The following is a 14,422-nucleotide window of genomic DNA, read 5'->3' as shown; positions in this document are numbered from 1 at the left end:
ACTTCCCCCCTTTTTATTCAATTAGAGCCCATTGGGTGGATTTTTGGGCCAGACACCCCAGGCCCATAGGGCTGCCTACACATGGGACATCCCTGCCTTAGGCTACTGCTGGGCCTGCATTCCAACGGCCTGGCCCATTTGATATATGTATTGCATATCCTCTCTCATCTGGTGGGGCCCACAGTGATGTGTGTGAGCCATCAAGAATTAATTATACTAAGAAATACTTCTATTGTTGAACTCCAACCAACCCAGAAATTTGGGTGGGCTGGAATTTGGCATTGAGCCCAATAACTGTTGCCTATAGATGTTCTTTGGGGCAATATGGCCCACTAGGTTTGAGGAGGATTTATGTTAGTATTTTATCATCTTAATTTTATATTTTTTGGGCATAATTAGCGTATGATTAAAGGCCCATCCCAAATAGGATTCTTCTTGGGCTAGTCTCTTAGTTAAGTATGGGCCTTATAGCCTTGGTTGGGCTGGAATTTTGATAGGCCCATTGAACCCTTGGGTCCTATATTTACCATGTCATTGTGATGGGTCTTATGGGCCAAATACTCAAGTAGTTGGGCTCTTGTTTGCCCACTATAATAAATCCATACTTGGGCCGAGATGTGAGGCCCAACTTACTTGTGTTAAAAATTTAAGGATTTCCCATATGTTAGAATAATGGGCTGCCCATTAGGCCCACCGCAATGAGTGAACCTATGACCCTTATGGTTGGGCCCTAACCATGCTTAAGGGCCCACCAGGTTGCCTTTGTTTTTGGGCTTAGTGTATGGCCCACTAGGCCATGGATTGATTATGCCTTGGACCTTTCTTTGCATACGTAGCAGGCTACCTTTTGGGACCCAGTTAAGGTTGGATGTCCTCCTTGGTGGCCCTAAGGTAGGCCCATAGAGGCCTTTATAGGTGGTTAAAGGCCCACCTTGGGCCTGGCTAGGACCGTTTCTCATTAGGATTTTGACTCTCTTAGTTTATGGGTCATCCCAAAGTACTGGGCTCCCACTAGAGGACTTCTCTTCTTCTTAGAATACCTGTATATGTGCCTAGATCTTGACCCTCCTTGGGATGGACGATTCCATATTCCACAGGTAGCACACTTACATCGTTGCGACCCATATGCATATCTGTATGAATTGATTGCATTATATAGTGGTCATTGAGGGATGAAGTTTCTCCCCTTATGCACATTGAGTGCCTGAAACTTGTGCATGATCTGTGTATGTGACTCATGCATTGGCATCGCATTCCATGATGATACCGCCCTTGCTCCATCAGGGCCTTGCCTCCATAGGGACATTTGTGGATGGCCGCATGTGTGGACACCGAAAATATTACTTGAGCATACCGGATGCATATGATGCCCATGGGTGAGATTTCCAAAACTTCTATGGTACCAAGGATCTGCTCCAACGCTATGACCGGGTGGAATACATGAGCGCACGAGGGCCTTATACCGTTAGGCTGCGACTCCCACTGTCATGTAGTCGGTTGGATAGGGGTGTGGCCTTACCTGCCTAGTGTGAGGAGGCATTGCTAGGCTGAGTCTGACCAGCTCATAAATGGGTCCGTTACCTTTAGGCCTTGTTGGTGATTGGCTGTCCACAGGCGGGTAGTGAGGTCTCTTACGCTCGTTTGACTGTGCGGGGTCTGCAGAGCGGCAGTCATTCAGCAGTGTAATGGACCCCGGTGATTTTTCTTATGATTGGAAACGTACTTGACATATGGTTTGGATATGAGCACTGACATTACTTGCATCGCATTAGCATTGGTTGTACAAGCCCCTTCATGCACTGCCTTGGTACGGCATCTAGTACTCTTTGCATCATATTCATGGTAAGCTTGGGTAAGGCTAGTGATGTTCTCTTTGATCATGCTTCTCTCCTTGTATCTCCTACTCCTCTTCTGTGCACCATTATCACACACCTACACCACCCTCTAAGCTTCTATAAGCTTATGCACGATTGATGCGTGCAGGAGATTCTAGGTAGGCGTCGTAGCGGCAGAGCGTGGAGTAGAGCTGAGCATTTGAGGACTCTAGTGTTGCCGACCTTTCTCTCTTTTCCTTTTTATCTCATGTATGTCCTTTTGGACCTTATGGATGATTGTAAAAGTTCAAATTCTTAGTGGATTTTGTGATGTGTGCCCTCTGTTATTCTCAGGAATACTTGCTGTGATCTTGGGTATGCTTGTATTGGAATGATTATACTGTTATGGAAATCCTCCTTGTAGGATCCCAGTATTGGAACCTGCCTCAGGAGCCGAGAATGGGGTATTATGGAGGCTGTTGCGGCCAGAACCGGCCATCGGGCTACTTGTGAGTCCGGTTACCGAGTCTAGGGCGTGACAGATATCCACCATAAAAATCCATCTTAAGGCCCACTGTACTGTTTATTTGACATCTAATCTGTTGATTAGGTCAAACAAGACCAGATGAAGGGAAAAACCAAAGATTAGGTTGATCCAAAACTTTTATGGCCCCCAAAAGGTTTTTAATGGTCCATGCTCATTCAACATTGTTTCCTGTAATGTGGTCCATTTGAGATTGGGATATACCTCATTTTTGGTCTGATACCATAAAATTATCTGAAAAAAATAGATGGACGGTGTGGATGAAACACGAACGTCATGTTGGGGCCCACAGAGCACTGACCACTAGCCATTGGTTGGTCACCACTTTGAATAACGGATGCGGATAAAGCCCTTGGCGTGAAGTTCCTGCGCAAGATGCTGGGTGGGGCCCAACACCATGTGTTTGGAAAATCTAATCCGTTAATCCATTTTTAGAGATCATTTTAGGACAAAAGACCAAAAATGAGTTGGATCCAAAAATCAAGTGGGTCACACAAGAGGAAACAGTGGGGAAACAAATACCTACGGTTGAAAACTTCCTGGGCTCCACCTTGACGTTTATATGCCATCCAAACAGCTGATAAGGTCATTAACACTGGGATGAAGTGAAAATACAAAAGAAATAAAAAAAAGCCTGAAACAAAGCTTTTTATGGTCGTAAGAATGTTTCAACGGTTCTCACTGAATCCCCACTGTTTCATCTCGTGTGGCCCACTTGAGTTTTGGATCCACTTAGTTTTTGGTATATTTTTCTAAAATGATCTCTATAAATAGATTAACAGAGTAGATTTCCCACAAACATGGTGGTGGGCCCCACCCAGCATCCTTGCGCAGGAACTTATCTGCGAAGGCTTTAACATGAAATCCATGTCCCCTAAAACGTGGAGACCCCTGTTCTCTCTCCCTCTCATCCACTCTCCTTTCCATCTGTCCCTCTCCCAACGCCGGCCCTAGAGATCTCTCTCTCGCACGCCCTCTCTCTCTCTCTCTGAAGCTCGGTTGAAGGCTAGCTCATTGACAACCATGAGGTATCTCTCTCTCTCTCTCAATCTCAATATCGATTTAGGGATTTGGGGATTTAGCAATTTGTGGATTCCTGATTCGATGTGGACCCTCATTTAGGGATTTGGGGATTTTAGGGCGCATTACTTCACATTGTTGAGGATTTGGGGATTTTAGGGATTTGGGGATTTGGGGATTTTAGGGATTTAGGGATTTTAGGGATTTGGGGATTACAGATTGGAAGAGGCACTTTTTATGCCTTTCAGCTTCAAACTGGATACCTTTTGGATAAACCAAACCACCATTTATTTATTTTTTCTGATCAAGATCTCTTCCAATGAGAAGGCAAAAAAAAGCAGGGTTTTACTGCTGCATGCAAACAAGCTGACTCGTGTAATGATAGCAATGATATTGCAGCTAAGAGCATTTATAGGAAGCATATGGCACTTTGGTTCATCACTGATGCAATAGACCAAACTGCCATGTGTATTGGCATGTCTGTTGCGTCAGCAAGGACTAATCTTTCGTTTTAGTCTTCTTGTTTGCCTGGCAGATAGGTTTTTTAAAACTCTACTATTACCTACCTGCTGAAAAGGTGGGATTTTATGAAATACACTTGTGGGTATGTTTTCTATACACTTTAGATATGTGGGTATCTTTTATGAAAAGGTGGGATTTTATTTCTTAACTCATTTTTTATTCTTTGATTAATTTAAAGTGAGGCATAGGCTGATATTATGTGGTGATGTTGCCCATGCTTAAGATTCTGTATTTGTCAGACAGGTCCTGCGGCTTCTGCCTCAGCTGGTGTGGCATAAGGTCTAGGAACTATATATATGTTGTTCCCAAATCCCAAGCTCATAGATTGAAATGTTAAAATTACATGGACGTGTCTTAATTTCTACAAATTCATTAATTGCACATGCCAAGATGAATTATAAGAGTTATGAGCAAAAGATATGATGCCTTTCATTCTACCATTTAAGGATAAAGACTGGGTGTTGAGTCAAATTAAAATGTGGTAGCTATTTATTGAGGAAAAGACTTGGGTCTTCGGATCATAGAGTAGTTCTGTATCTAACTTATTTTATATGGGATGTATGACAAAACCTTGACAAAGCGTGGTATTGCTTTATCCTGTCTGCTCATAGTTTTGATATTTGTGAGTCAAGAACTGTGATCTCCAGCTACCATCAAAACAAAGCTTAACAGCTGATGATGCCCATGAATTTTATAGACACCATGTCTGGTATTACCTGCTGATATCTGTATCTTTCAAATGTGTATGTCTGTTTTTGTGCTGTTTTGTAGCATAGAGCATGCTAAAAATAAAATTTTAGTTGTTGATTGACTCCTATGACTAAGGGAAGTAATAGTTGACATCGACAACTGTATCTTGGTGCTACATTAAGGTTGATGAATTCCATTCTTGCATCTTATTATCAGTTCTTTTAATTTTTTTTCATCTTTAGTGGAAATAATCTAGGAGTTCATGACAGGCAGATCATCCTTTTTCGTAAGTAAATATTTGTGTTCATGACTGGTTGTGGATTATTATTTTTTCAGAAGTTAAATTCTACAATCTAAGTCAACAAAACTTAACAATTTAAGTTAAAGCTGAGAGTTCTTAAAGCGGATATGCATTTCTGATCAGGGATGCATGGGTATCACATGGGCATGCAACTCAGTTAGAAGCATCAAGTGACACTACTCACAATAAGATAATGTTAAAAAAGAGGGCACTCCACATACGTGCATGCTGAATGTAAACCATTGATATATTTTGAAAACCATCCATTGGGTGCATGTTTGACCCACCCGATGGGTTGACGGACTGATGCATGACTAGGATGTGTCCTACACAGGTTAGCATGTGTGACTTAATCTATACTTTCAATAGGCTGGGTTTGTCTTGATACTGGTGTACACCTGTATCCAGGCCCAATTGAGGGAATTGGATTCAAGTCCTGTCAAGTGCAGTTATGGGTACAATATATATTGTAATCGATCCATATCTGATTGGATCTGGGTAGCCCAAATGTAATGAATTGCATATATATTGTAATAGATCCATATTTGATTGATGATTAATTATCGGAGTTAAATTGTACAAATGCAATTGAATTACATAGCATGTTTCCTTTAAAAATACTTATTCTCTCTCTCTCTCTTTCTCTCTCTCTCTCTCTCTCTCTCTCTTTGCACTTGAACAACTCTTACTTTTGTTGCAGTATTGATACATTAGAGGCTCTTTTAGATGTGTTGTTGTCTTAGATTTGAGTACAGTAGCTCACAATAATCCATTTTGATTATGGCCAAAATCAGTCTTTCTTTGCAATTTAAGTTCAAGGCTTAGAAACCTACTGGTCAATTTGGAATTTCATCTAGTTGACCCAATTTATCTAGCCTTCAGTATGGAAATCCAAATACTGATTTATAAAACATGACGATCAGTCGAATTAGGGGACTAAAATACCAAGTTTATATCATATTCCAAGGTTTTTTTTTTCCATATTCTTTTCAGAATTCCTTTTTTTTTTTTTTCAATATTTTGCTCTTTAACTGTAGGTCTGGGTGCATAGAGCTTTCAATTAATTAAATAGTTAGTGATCCCTATTATCCTGTGGAAAATCATTGAGAATTGGATATCGTCAACACTTCTATAATTATAGGCTTGCCTTTAGCCTTCTTCTATAATTATAGGCTTGCCTTTAGCTTCAGTTTTTTCTTTTGTAGTAGTTTCATCATGCTATTACCTATTTTCCTGTAATAAATGAAGCTTTATTGTTCAATGTTTTGTGATGCAAGTGGAATGGAATGATGAATTTCACCTGATAGATTTGAAAATTAATTTGTTGATTGTTACTTCTATTTCAAGATGGATTCTCAGCCAAATGTTATTAAAGGTTTGATTCTCACAGAGGCTTGATTTTGAAGGCTTAATTAGAACTTCTATTCTAATTAACAGTTCTTTTTAACTTCTATTTATACATTACAAGCCAAAAAATGCTTGTTTATTTTGAAACTTAAACTAATTCGTGCTTTCTCTGCTCGATTTACAACTTGGGTTGGTCAAATCTATTTCGATCTCTTTAACAAGGGCCTGTTTGGACATTTCTCGAATGAAATTAGGATTTTTTTTTTTTTTTGGATTTTTTCAGAGGAATCAATGATACAAATCCACCTTATCATTTGGATTGGGTCACAAAACAGGAAACACATTGGGCAGGCACCTATTTTTCTTGATTTTTCTGCTCCAGAGCAGTTGCTTGCCTCTTGACATGCTATTGCTAATAAAACCATTGTCTTGTGTAGACAACATATGGCTTGAACTCATGGATCATGGGAGAAGTTTGTTATATCGTCCCCAGGTGTGGGAAGTGTAGGAATTATTTAAACTGCTCCAATTTTATCTTTGTTAACTATAGTTTGTGTTGCAGGTTGTGGAATGTGAGTTGTTGGTGGTCCGTGCAAGCGAATTACCATACGAGGGACATGACCCAGTTGAGGTATGCTTCAATTGACTGCTAAGGTTCAGGCTTCTCTTATTTTTATAGTCCTTCAAGAGCATTTTTATTTATCATTTGGGTATCATTTGGGTATTTAAATGGTCCTTCAAGAGCATTTTGTAGAAGTTGCTCATATTGTTAGTGTCATGCAGTGCATTTTCAGCTAGGAAAAATTACCTAGGAAGTTTTTTTTTTCAGGATGTTTATGGCAAAAAATGCGTTGCATGGCAGTTGTCATGCAAGCAACCTGCAGGTGAACTCAGTCAGCTTTCTGCCAGGAGTAAACATGAGAAGAACAATGTCTTATAGAATTGACAGTTAACATTGTTCAAGACTCCATTTGTCGTTTAGAGAACGTGTTTTGCCTATCACATGCAGTCTCCAACATCACAAATGCAAAATCAACAACAACAAAGGCAATAAATTCTACCAGACTACGTCTGTAAAAACAAAAATCACATTTCACAATTCTAGAATTATGAAAATCCAACTGCCTACAAAAGAAAGTAAAAAAACCAAATGAATGTTCTTTTAAACAATCATTCTTTCCTAAAAGAATGAAAAAACAAGACCATGATTTCAATTGAATCAGGTCACAAGCTCACGATACACAATATCATCAGTTATGTACCTGCCCAATATTATTCTTTTTCAAATGCCAAGCCAGGCTTAGAAATTTTATAAAAAAATGTAGGATGGGTTTCTGAATTTTTTTTATCGAATTGGTGTTTGGCTGCCTTGATAATTTTTCCCACAAAATTCTATTTGTCGAGCTTTACTGCAACAATTTATGCACCCAAATGTTATCTTGTGTACTTCTTGTCCTTCCTAGTTTTCTATGATAAGCATGGTTATTCACATTAATAATTGGATGGATGATGAATGAATTTGCGAATGTAAATAAAAATAAAGAACTTATAATATAAATATATATGTTATCAATGGAGGATACCTTGTTTAGGGGGACATGAAATTTTGTAGCTTATGGTATGGTGCCCCAATATTGGTTGTATGTTACTAGTATGTAGTAGATAATACTAGGTTCGATAGTAGATAATACTAGGTTCATCCTCAATATTGACCGGAGTTACCTTTTGTGCTATTTTGCACTGCAACAGTTGCCCCATTATCCAATTATCCATTGAACTTGTCATAGAATCCATCTTGTCCATTATTTGTTGTAGCATCTTCACCACCATATTGATCTAATTTTTGCCCGCCATCTTAGGACTGAAAGCAGTCTCGCTATTTGTTGGCTTAAAAAATAATACCAGATCAGTGTGAAGAATAGTCTAGGGTTGAGGCAGATCTTTTAGGGTTGTCTAGGTTCAAGAGAGATGGGATTAGTTTGCAGGGTTTCTAGTGGAATAGGGACGAATTTGACAGCTGTTGGACAGTTTCATGGGCAGGATCAATGGTTGGAAGTGAACCAATTTTGGGACAGTTTCTGGTCTGTTTACAGACTCGGTTAAGAGATGAATACAGATAGATTTTGGGGCAGTTTTGTAGACTGGGACTGGTCTGAGTTAAGGGCTGGAAGTGGACAGATTCAGAATAGTTTTCTGGACAGGCTTGAGAGCTTTTTCTTCACATGATAAGGACAAATTTGGTGCAGTTTAAATGGGTTGGGTTATGGCTAGAAGTAACTAGACCAGTTAATTTGGGACAGATTACTATTTGGGAAACTGATTAGAAGCTGCTTATCAAGCCACAGGTTGCTACAACCTCCTATGCTATGATGTGCAAAATGGTAATAATGGGATTGGCACTTTCACTTGGGTTGAGTTGTTTAGTTATTAATGGATGGGTGGAATTTTGGTAGTCTAAATTGCATTGAACGCACCCAATGAGGTTTGGGCGAATGGTCTTCACTGTAGGTTTGCTCCCTACAAGTGAGGGTTCAATTCCCCTCGGCTTTACCCAATACACGTGGTTGTGGGTGATTGCGTGTATTCGCAGGGATTAGTCTCATTTCAAAAAGAGGTGGGGACACCCTGTGTCTTCAAAAAAAATAAAAATGCATTGAACGCCTTTATTAAAACTGAAAATAAAATTTCTCAATTGGTTCGCTCTTATATTGAACTTAGTTTCATTTGTAAAATATGAGAGCTTAAAAGTCACAAATCACTGGGTAATGACTAGACCATAATGTAAGAACTTGAAAACTTGACTCACCTAGAACGTCTGTTGAGTCAAGCTGAGTTTAGTGACTCTGATGAGTTCAAGTTGCATTGACCGATCAAATGGCTTGGATTGTTCATCCACATGGTGTCACCCATCCATAGGATGGCCAACCAAATGATCAATTTGGATACTGAATGATGGACCTTCACTTGTACTAAATGTTGGATGAAACGAAATGCTGGTAATTCAGCAGATCATATTGTATTGTTTATTTCTTAGTGAAATTGTATTGACCAAAATTTCTCTCTAATATTTTTTTCTAGAGCTGTTTTACAATCAGCATTGTGCATACTTGCGTTTGAGGTTCTTTCATATCTACAGATACCAATTTCATATATTCATGTGCATCCCATTTGTTTCAGGCAGCCGCTGTTGAGGTACAAAACCTTCTCGTTTCTGGTAGAAGGAAAGAGGCTCTACGGTGTGCATAAGAAGGTCAGTTGTGGGTCATCTTTTAATTGATTTAAGCATGCATATGGGGTCTGACGAAGTAGTTGGACTTGTGGTCTTTTGACCACATGAGCCATCATCCGGACCTTGCATTGCAGACCACAGCTGCAGCAAAAGATCCTTGTCACGAGGAACTGACATGTTGTGTGGTGACTCCTCATGTGCCTTCGCTGCTTTTAAAAATGTCTCTGCTGCTGCAGATAATTTTTGGGATGCAAATAAGCTTAGACAGACTGGATTTGGGACTGTTTATAAGGTAACTTCCATGAAAACATAATTTTGTGGCCTACTACATATCATCGTTGTTTTGATCTATCACACTCAATATAATCACCAGTACATAGCTGGCTTGTAAAGAGATTTAAGAGTTGGGTCTTTTTATAGTAGGGATGATTCGTGGATTTTTTTCCCTGTTTTCCCAGAACTCATGCAGTGCAGTTGTTAGAACATCACACAACCCTGCAGCAAAAAGATATCCATGGTCATATCGGCTCTTGTACCTAACGTAAACATTTTTTCCTGGTAATGGGTGAGTTGATTGTTGACTCAGATGGTGTTTTGGATTGGTAGTCCATTATAGTTTTAGCCTTGTCATTGGTGGAAGATGTGGGACCCACCCAATAAGTGATAGGACCCTCTATTTTTCTTGTAGGCACTCTATTTTAGCCTCGAATAAGAAGCTAAAAAAGGTGAGCTCTATGGTTTTAGTGCACTAAAATGATTTTTGTTCTTTGCCAATCTTTTAATTTTATTCATTTATAATTTTATTTCATGTGTACTTGTGAGAAACCCACTGTGCATACACATGTAATTGTATTCATGAATAGGATGGCTTAAACTTTTAGTTGTTTGGGTTAACCCCACTTCGGCCATTTCCTCTTTATTGAATTGAGTTGTTACCAATTATGTGAATAGGATTCTTATTAAACAATCGTGTGAATTTTTTTTGAATGACAATCAGGTGTAGGATTCCAAAAAGAAAATAAATAAATAAATAATTTGAGGATGTTTTTTTTAATATACAGATATTTTAGCGATGGACCAAATCCGTCACTAATTTCTGAACAAATTGCATGTCAACAACGGATTTGAGTCCGTCACCACCTCATATTAGCGGCGGACCTTATCCATCGCTAATATTTTTAATAACGAATAGTTCAGGTGGTTTTTTCAGAATTTCAATGACGGATTGTTAATTTTTTACGATGGATCTTATCCGTCGGTAACATGTGACAGACCTTATCCGTGGCAGATTCGAGGATGGATTTTATCTGTCAAAAAAAAAGACCCAGTAAACAGCGACGGATGAAATCCATCATTTTTTTTTGGTTTTGAGACGGATTTAGTCCGTCGCAAATCCGCGATTTTGGTGTAGTGCTCTCTCTCTGATGTTTTATACATAGAGAAGCATGTATAGAGGTGTAGGATTTCTTATATAGGTGGAAAGAGGTAAATCTTGTATTTTTGTTTCTCGTATAAAGAAGAAAAAAGTTATATATCACTACTAAAGTAGGCATGTTGCCGAATCACGTAAATACATATTCTTTTTTCTTTCTTTCTTGGTTTAACCATTTGACCTTTTATTTAACCTTTACTTCTATGTTTTGGCCTCACTTATATTGATTATGTGTAGGTGTTTTTCTGAGATAAATGAATAGTTTTATTATTAGATTATTGAGCATGTGATCCCCACTGAAATGAGACATACTATATTTTATGTCCGACACACATGCAGAAAGAATGAGGGAGATTGCCCATTTTGTTGGGACTTAAATTGCTTGGTACCCCAGCCAAGAGAGTTTCTTGTGGTTAGAAGCTATGTGTGGCCTACAATGATGCTTGTAACAAATTAACTCCATTCAATAGTTTCTCAAGTTTACAATAGGATAGAAAAAATAATAGATAGATAAAAAAACTTAGAGGTTGGTCATTGAAGCTAGGGTTATCAACCTTCATCTTGAACTCTTGATCTGATAGATCTACTCAATCCTTGCATTGTCTAGGATATTAGAGGATCATGTCATCGATCTCCTCGTCGCTGGATTCCCCTCCCTTAGGAATGATCCTTTGGTTCACTGCTGGCACCATCTTGTGATTAAGGCGGTTGCGAGTTCCAGAAATTGTTGGTGGTGGATCACCACTAGGAACATGGAGTTGCCCTATGGCCTCCGTCAAGCGATCGATGACAGTCTATAGCCCTTGCATGACTTGCCGATTCTCTCGCTGTGCTGCTTCAAAAGTTACTTTAAAAACCACCGCTATTAAATGATAATTCCCTGGAGTACCGTCCATGTGATTGTTGCCTGACTTGTCATTAGAAGCCATAAATCTGAGGTACCAAACTGACGCAAAGGAGGATGTGTAGAGTGACATGCCCCAAACTCGGAAACCGGGCTCACAAAATTTTTGATTGCCAAATCCAGCGCCGACAGCCTTCGTAGTACCCCATTCTCGGCTCCCGGCATCTATACACCAGGTTCCGATCCTGGGATCCTATAAGGAGGATTTCAAACATGATTTTGATTTAGTATAAGCATAACTATAAGCATAACTCACGAACAATAACTACAAGAACACCATCACAAAATCTACTATGATAAAAAACTTTTGAGTACAATGCATATAAAAGGAAAATACAAGATTATGATAATAACAGGAACTCCAAAAGCTTGACTGCACGCTCTAACTCTGACAAGGATACAGCTGCTTCCTGGCGTCACCTGCACGCATCAATCATACATAAGCTTATAAAAATCTTAGAGGGTGGTGTAAGTGTGTGCGCAATATAAGCGTGCTCAGAATGCAAGGTTAGAGTGATGCAGAATCATGGTGATGAGTACATGAATGCAATTAGCCGTACCGAGGCTATACGGTGCAAGATATGAATGCTATCAGCCATAACATGGCCATGCGATGCGAGATGCAACTCAAGCATGCCAATCCTCATCATATATCAGTACAATTCTCATTCTGGATAATCACCAGGGTTCAGTATACTCCAAATGGCCATGCCGCTCTCCTAGCCGCACAGTCCAAGTGAGCGTAAGAAACCTCACTATCTGCCTAGCCAATAGTCTGCCAATACCTATCCGGCACGTCGATAATAGACCCATTCACGAGCTGGTCAAACTCAACTTAGTATTGCCCCCTACTCTCGGATGAGTAAGGCCACACCCCTTTCCAACTGATCATGACATAGTGGGAGATGCGGCCTACTGGTATACGGTCCTACCGCGCTCATGTATCCACTCGGTTTCAATGTTGGAGTCATCCTCTGGTACTATCAGGTTTAAGGATTTTCACTAAGGGACATCTATGGCACCCCGATGCTAAAAACAGTTTTTTCAGTATCCAATCCGCCATCCACGATGTGTCTGTGGAGGATATGGCCCTAATGTCGCTAGGGCATACAATAATCACAATCACACAATGCAAATTGCATGAGTCATGCAGTTCAATCATGCATCAATCCTGCGCATACCATGCGCTCATGTGGGACAACTTCGCCTATCAGGGAGCCCATAAACAATATGAACGGAGGCATATGCTATAATCAGTCACTCCTCACATTGGGCATACATATGATGTGTATGATCATGAATCATGGATTTATACTAAACATGTTATATAGTGATGGGCTCTGATCACAATGAAGATGAACCTAGACTGCTTACACACTACAAATATGGGCTTATCAATGGGCTTTAGAGAGAGTGATAATGCGGACATTTAACCAACATCATCCATGCAATGTGGACGTCAAACCATCATTGCTCCCAAGACAGCCCGCCGTCGAGATCTTCTCATAAACCTTGGTGGAATCACACTACAATGGGCCTTACGTACGTCCTATTGGGCCTTGACCCATGGGCCTCCAATACATCAAAGTGGGCCTCGACAACGGGCCACAATTACATCAAGATGGGCCTAGTCACATGGGCCTCATATATATCATGAATCATATCAAAAGATTAACTGGACCATGCTCCAAATAACAATGGTGATAATGATTTCCACCATTAAAATTCTTAAGGCCCACCATAGCATTTATTTTCTATCCAATCTGGTTATGAGGCTACACAAACTTGGACTAAGGGAAAAAAACAATTTCCTAACAATCCAAACTTTTGTGACTACAAAAGTATTTCAATGGTAGAAGCTCAATCCCCACTGCCTTTGTACTGGGTGGTCCACTTGATCCTATATCTGTCTCATTTTTTTTTTGCCTCAAGCCGTGAGACGGGCTTTCAAAATGGTTGGACGGTTGGGATGCAACACATGCATCATGGTAGGTCCCATAGGGATGGACGGCATAGATAAATCACATACCTCATGGTGGGGGTCCCCATTGATGGGAGGTGTGGGTACAATATATACATTAGTGGGTCCCATGTGGGGTCCACCACAATGTCTATTTTCCACCCAAACTGTGGATAAGATCACATAAACATAGGGCCCACTGAAATGTTTATTTTCCACCCATCCTGTTGATAAGGTCAGTGGACCCGGGCCCACCGTACTGTTTATTTTTCATCCAACCTATTCATAAGGTGATGTGGACCAGGGGCCCACTGTGCTGTTTATCTGCCATCCAAACTGTTCGTAAGGTCACGTGGACCAGGGGCCCACCGTACTGTTTATCTGTCATCCAAATTGTTCGTAAGGTCATGTGGACAAGGGGTGAGGAAAAACAAATTTCATATTGATCCAACACTCCTGGCCCCAAAAAGGGTTTCAATGGCAGACGTTCAACCTTCACTGTTCCCTGTAATGTGGGTCACCTGAGCTTCTCATGGGACAGATTTTTGGGGGGCCTAGTGTCCTGAAGGGGACCTATCAAATGCACGGTCATGATGATCGACACTCATCATGGTGGGGCCCACGGCTGGGACCTGGGTCTCTGCCAGGTTGTCTGTCCA

The 14,422-nt window shown here is 40.2% G+C and overlaps 1 protein-coding gene across 13 annotated transcripts; it reads left to right on the top strand.

The window, feature by feature from the left end:
- The first annotated feature begins 3,248 nt into the window (after positions 1–3,248).
- Positions 3,249–10,436, top strand: LOC131225725 (uncharacterized). Of its 13 annotated transcripts, XM_058221312.1 has the most exons (7): positions 3,260–3,386; positions 4,672–4,772; positions 6,676–6,731; positions 6,801–6,869; positions 9,416–9,488; positions 9,602–9,759; positions 9,926–10,436. In XM_058221312.1, the coding sequence occupies exons 3-7, from the start codon at positions 6,703–6,705 to the stop codon at positions 10,005–10,007; spliced, it is 411 nt and encodes a 136-aa protein (XP_058077295.1). In that variant the 5' UTR covers positions 3,260–3,386; positions 4,672–4,772; positions 6,676–6,702; the 3' UTR covers positions 10,008–10,436. The 13 variants fall into 13 exon arrangements, 11 of the variants coding, with proteins under 11 accessions (XP_058077294.1, XP_058077295.1, XP_058077291.1 ...); XM_058221311.1 differs by lacking the exon at positions 4,672–4,772 and having other exon boundaries at positions 3,249–3,386; XM_058221307.1 differs by having other exon boundaries at positions 3,271–3,386; positions 6,676–6,869.
- The last annotated feature ends 3,986 nt before the right edge of the window (positions 10,437–14,422 follow it).

Source organism: Magnolia sinica, chromosome 14 (genome assembly GCF_029962835.1).
Source record: "Magnolia sinica isolate HGM2019 chromosome 14, MsV1, whole genome shotgun sequence".
NCBI classification, from domain to species: Eukaryota; Viridiplantae; Streptophyta; class Magnoliopsida; order Magnoliales; family Magnoliaceae; genus Magnolia; species Magnolia sinica.
This window is presented reverse-complemented; position numbering and strand designations above follow the sequence as displayed.

Bases quoted from the DNA above. Each gene is read 5' to 3' on its own strand.
- LOC131225725 (XM_058221303.1), top strand. From the start codon at position 6,530: ATGATACAAATCCACCTTATCATTTGGATTGGGTCACAAAACAGGAAA. The intron at 9,489-9,601 runs GTCAGTTGTGGG...CTTGCATTGCAG, and splicing joins TCTACGGTGTGCATAAGAAG to ACCACAGCTGCAGCAAAAGA. The intron at 9,760-9,925 runs GTAACTTCCATG...CTGTTTTCCCAG, and splicing joins GATTTGGGACTGTTTATAAG to AACTCATGCAGTGCAGTTGT.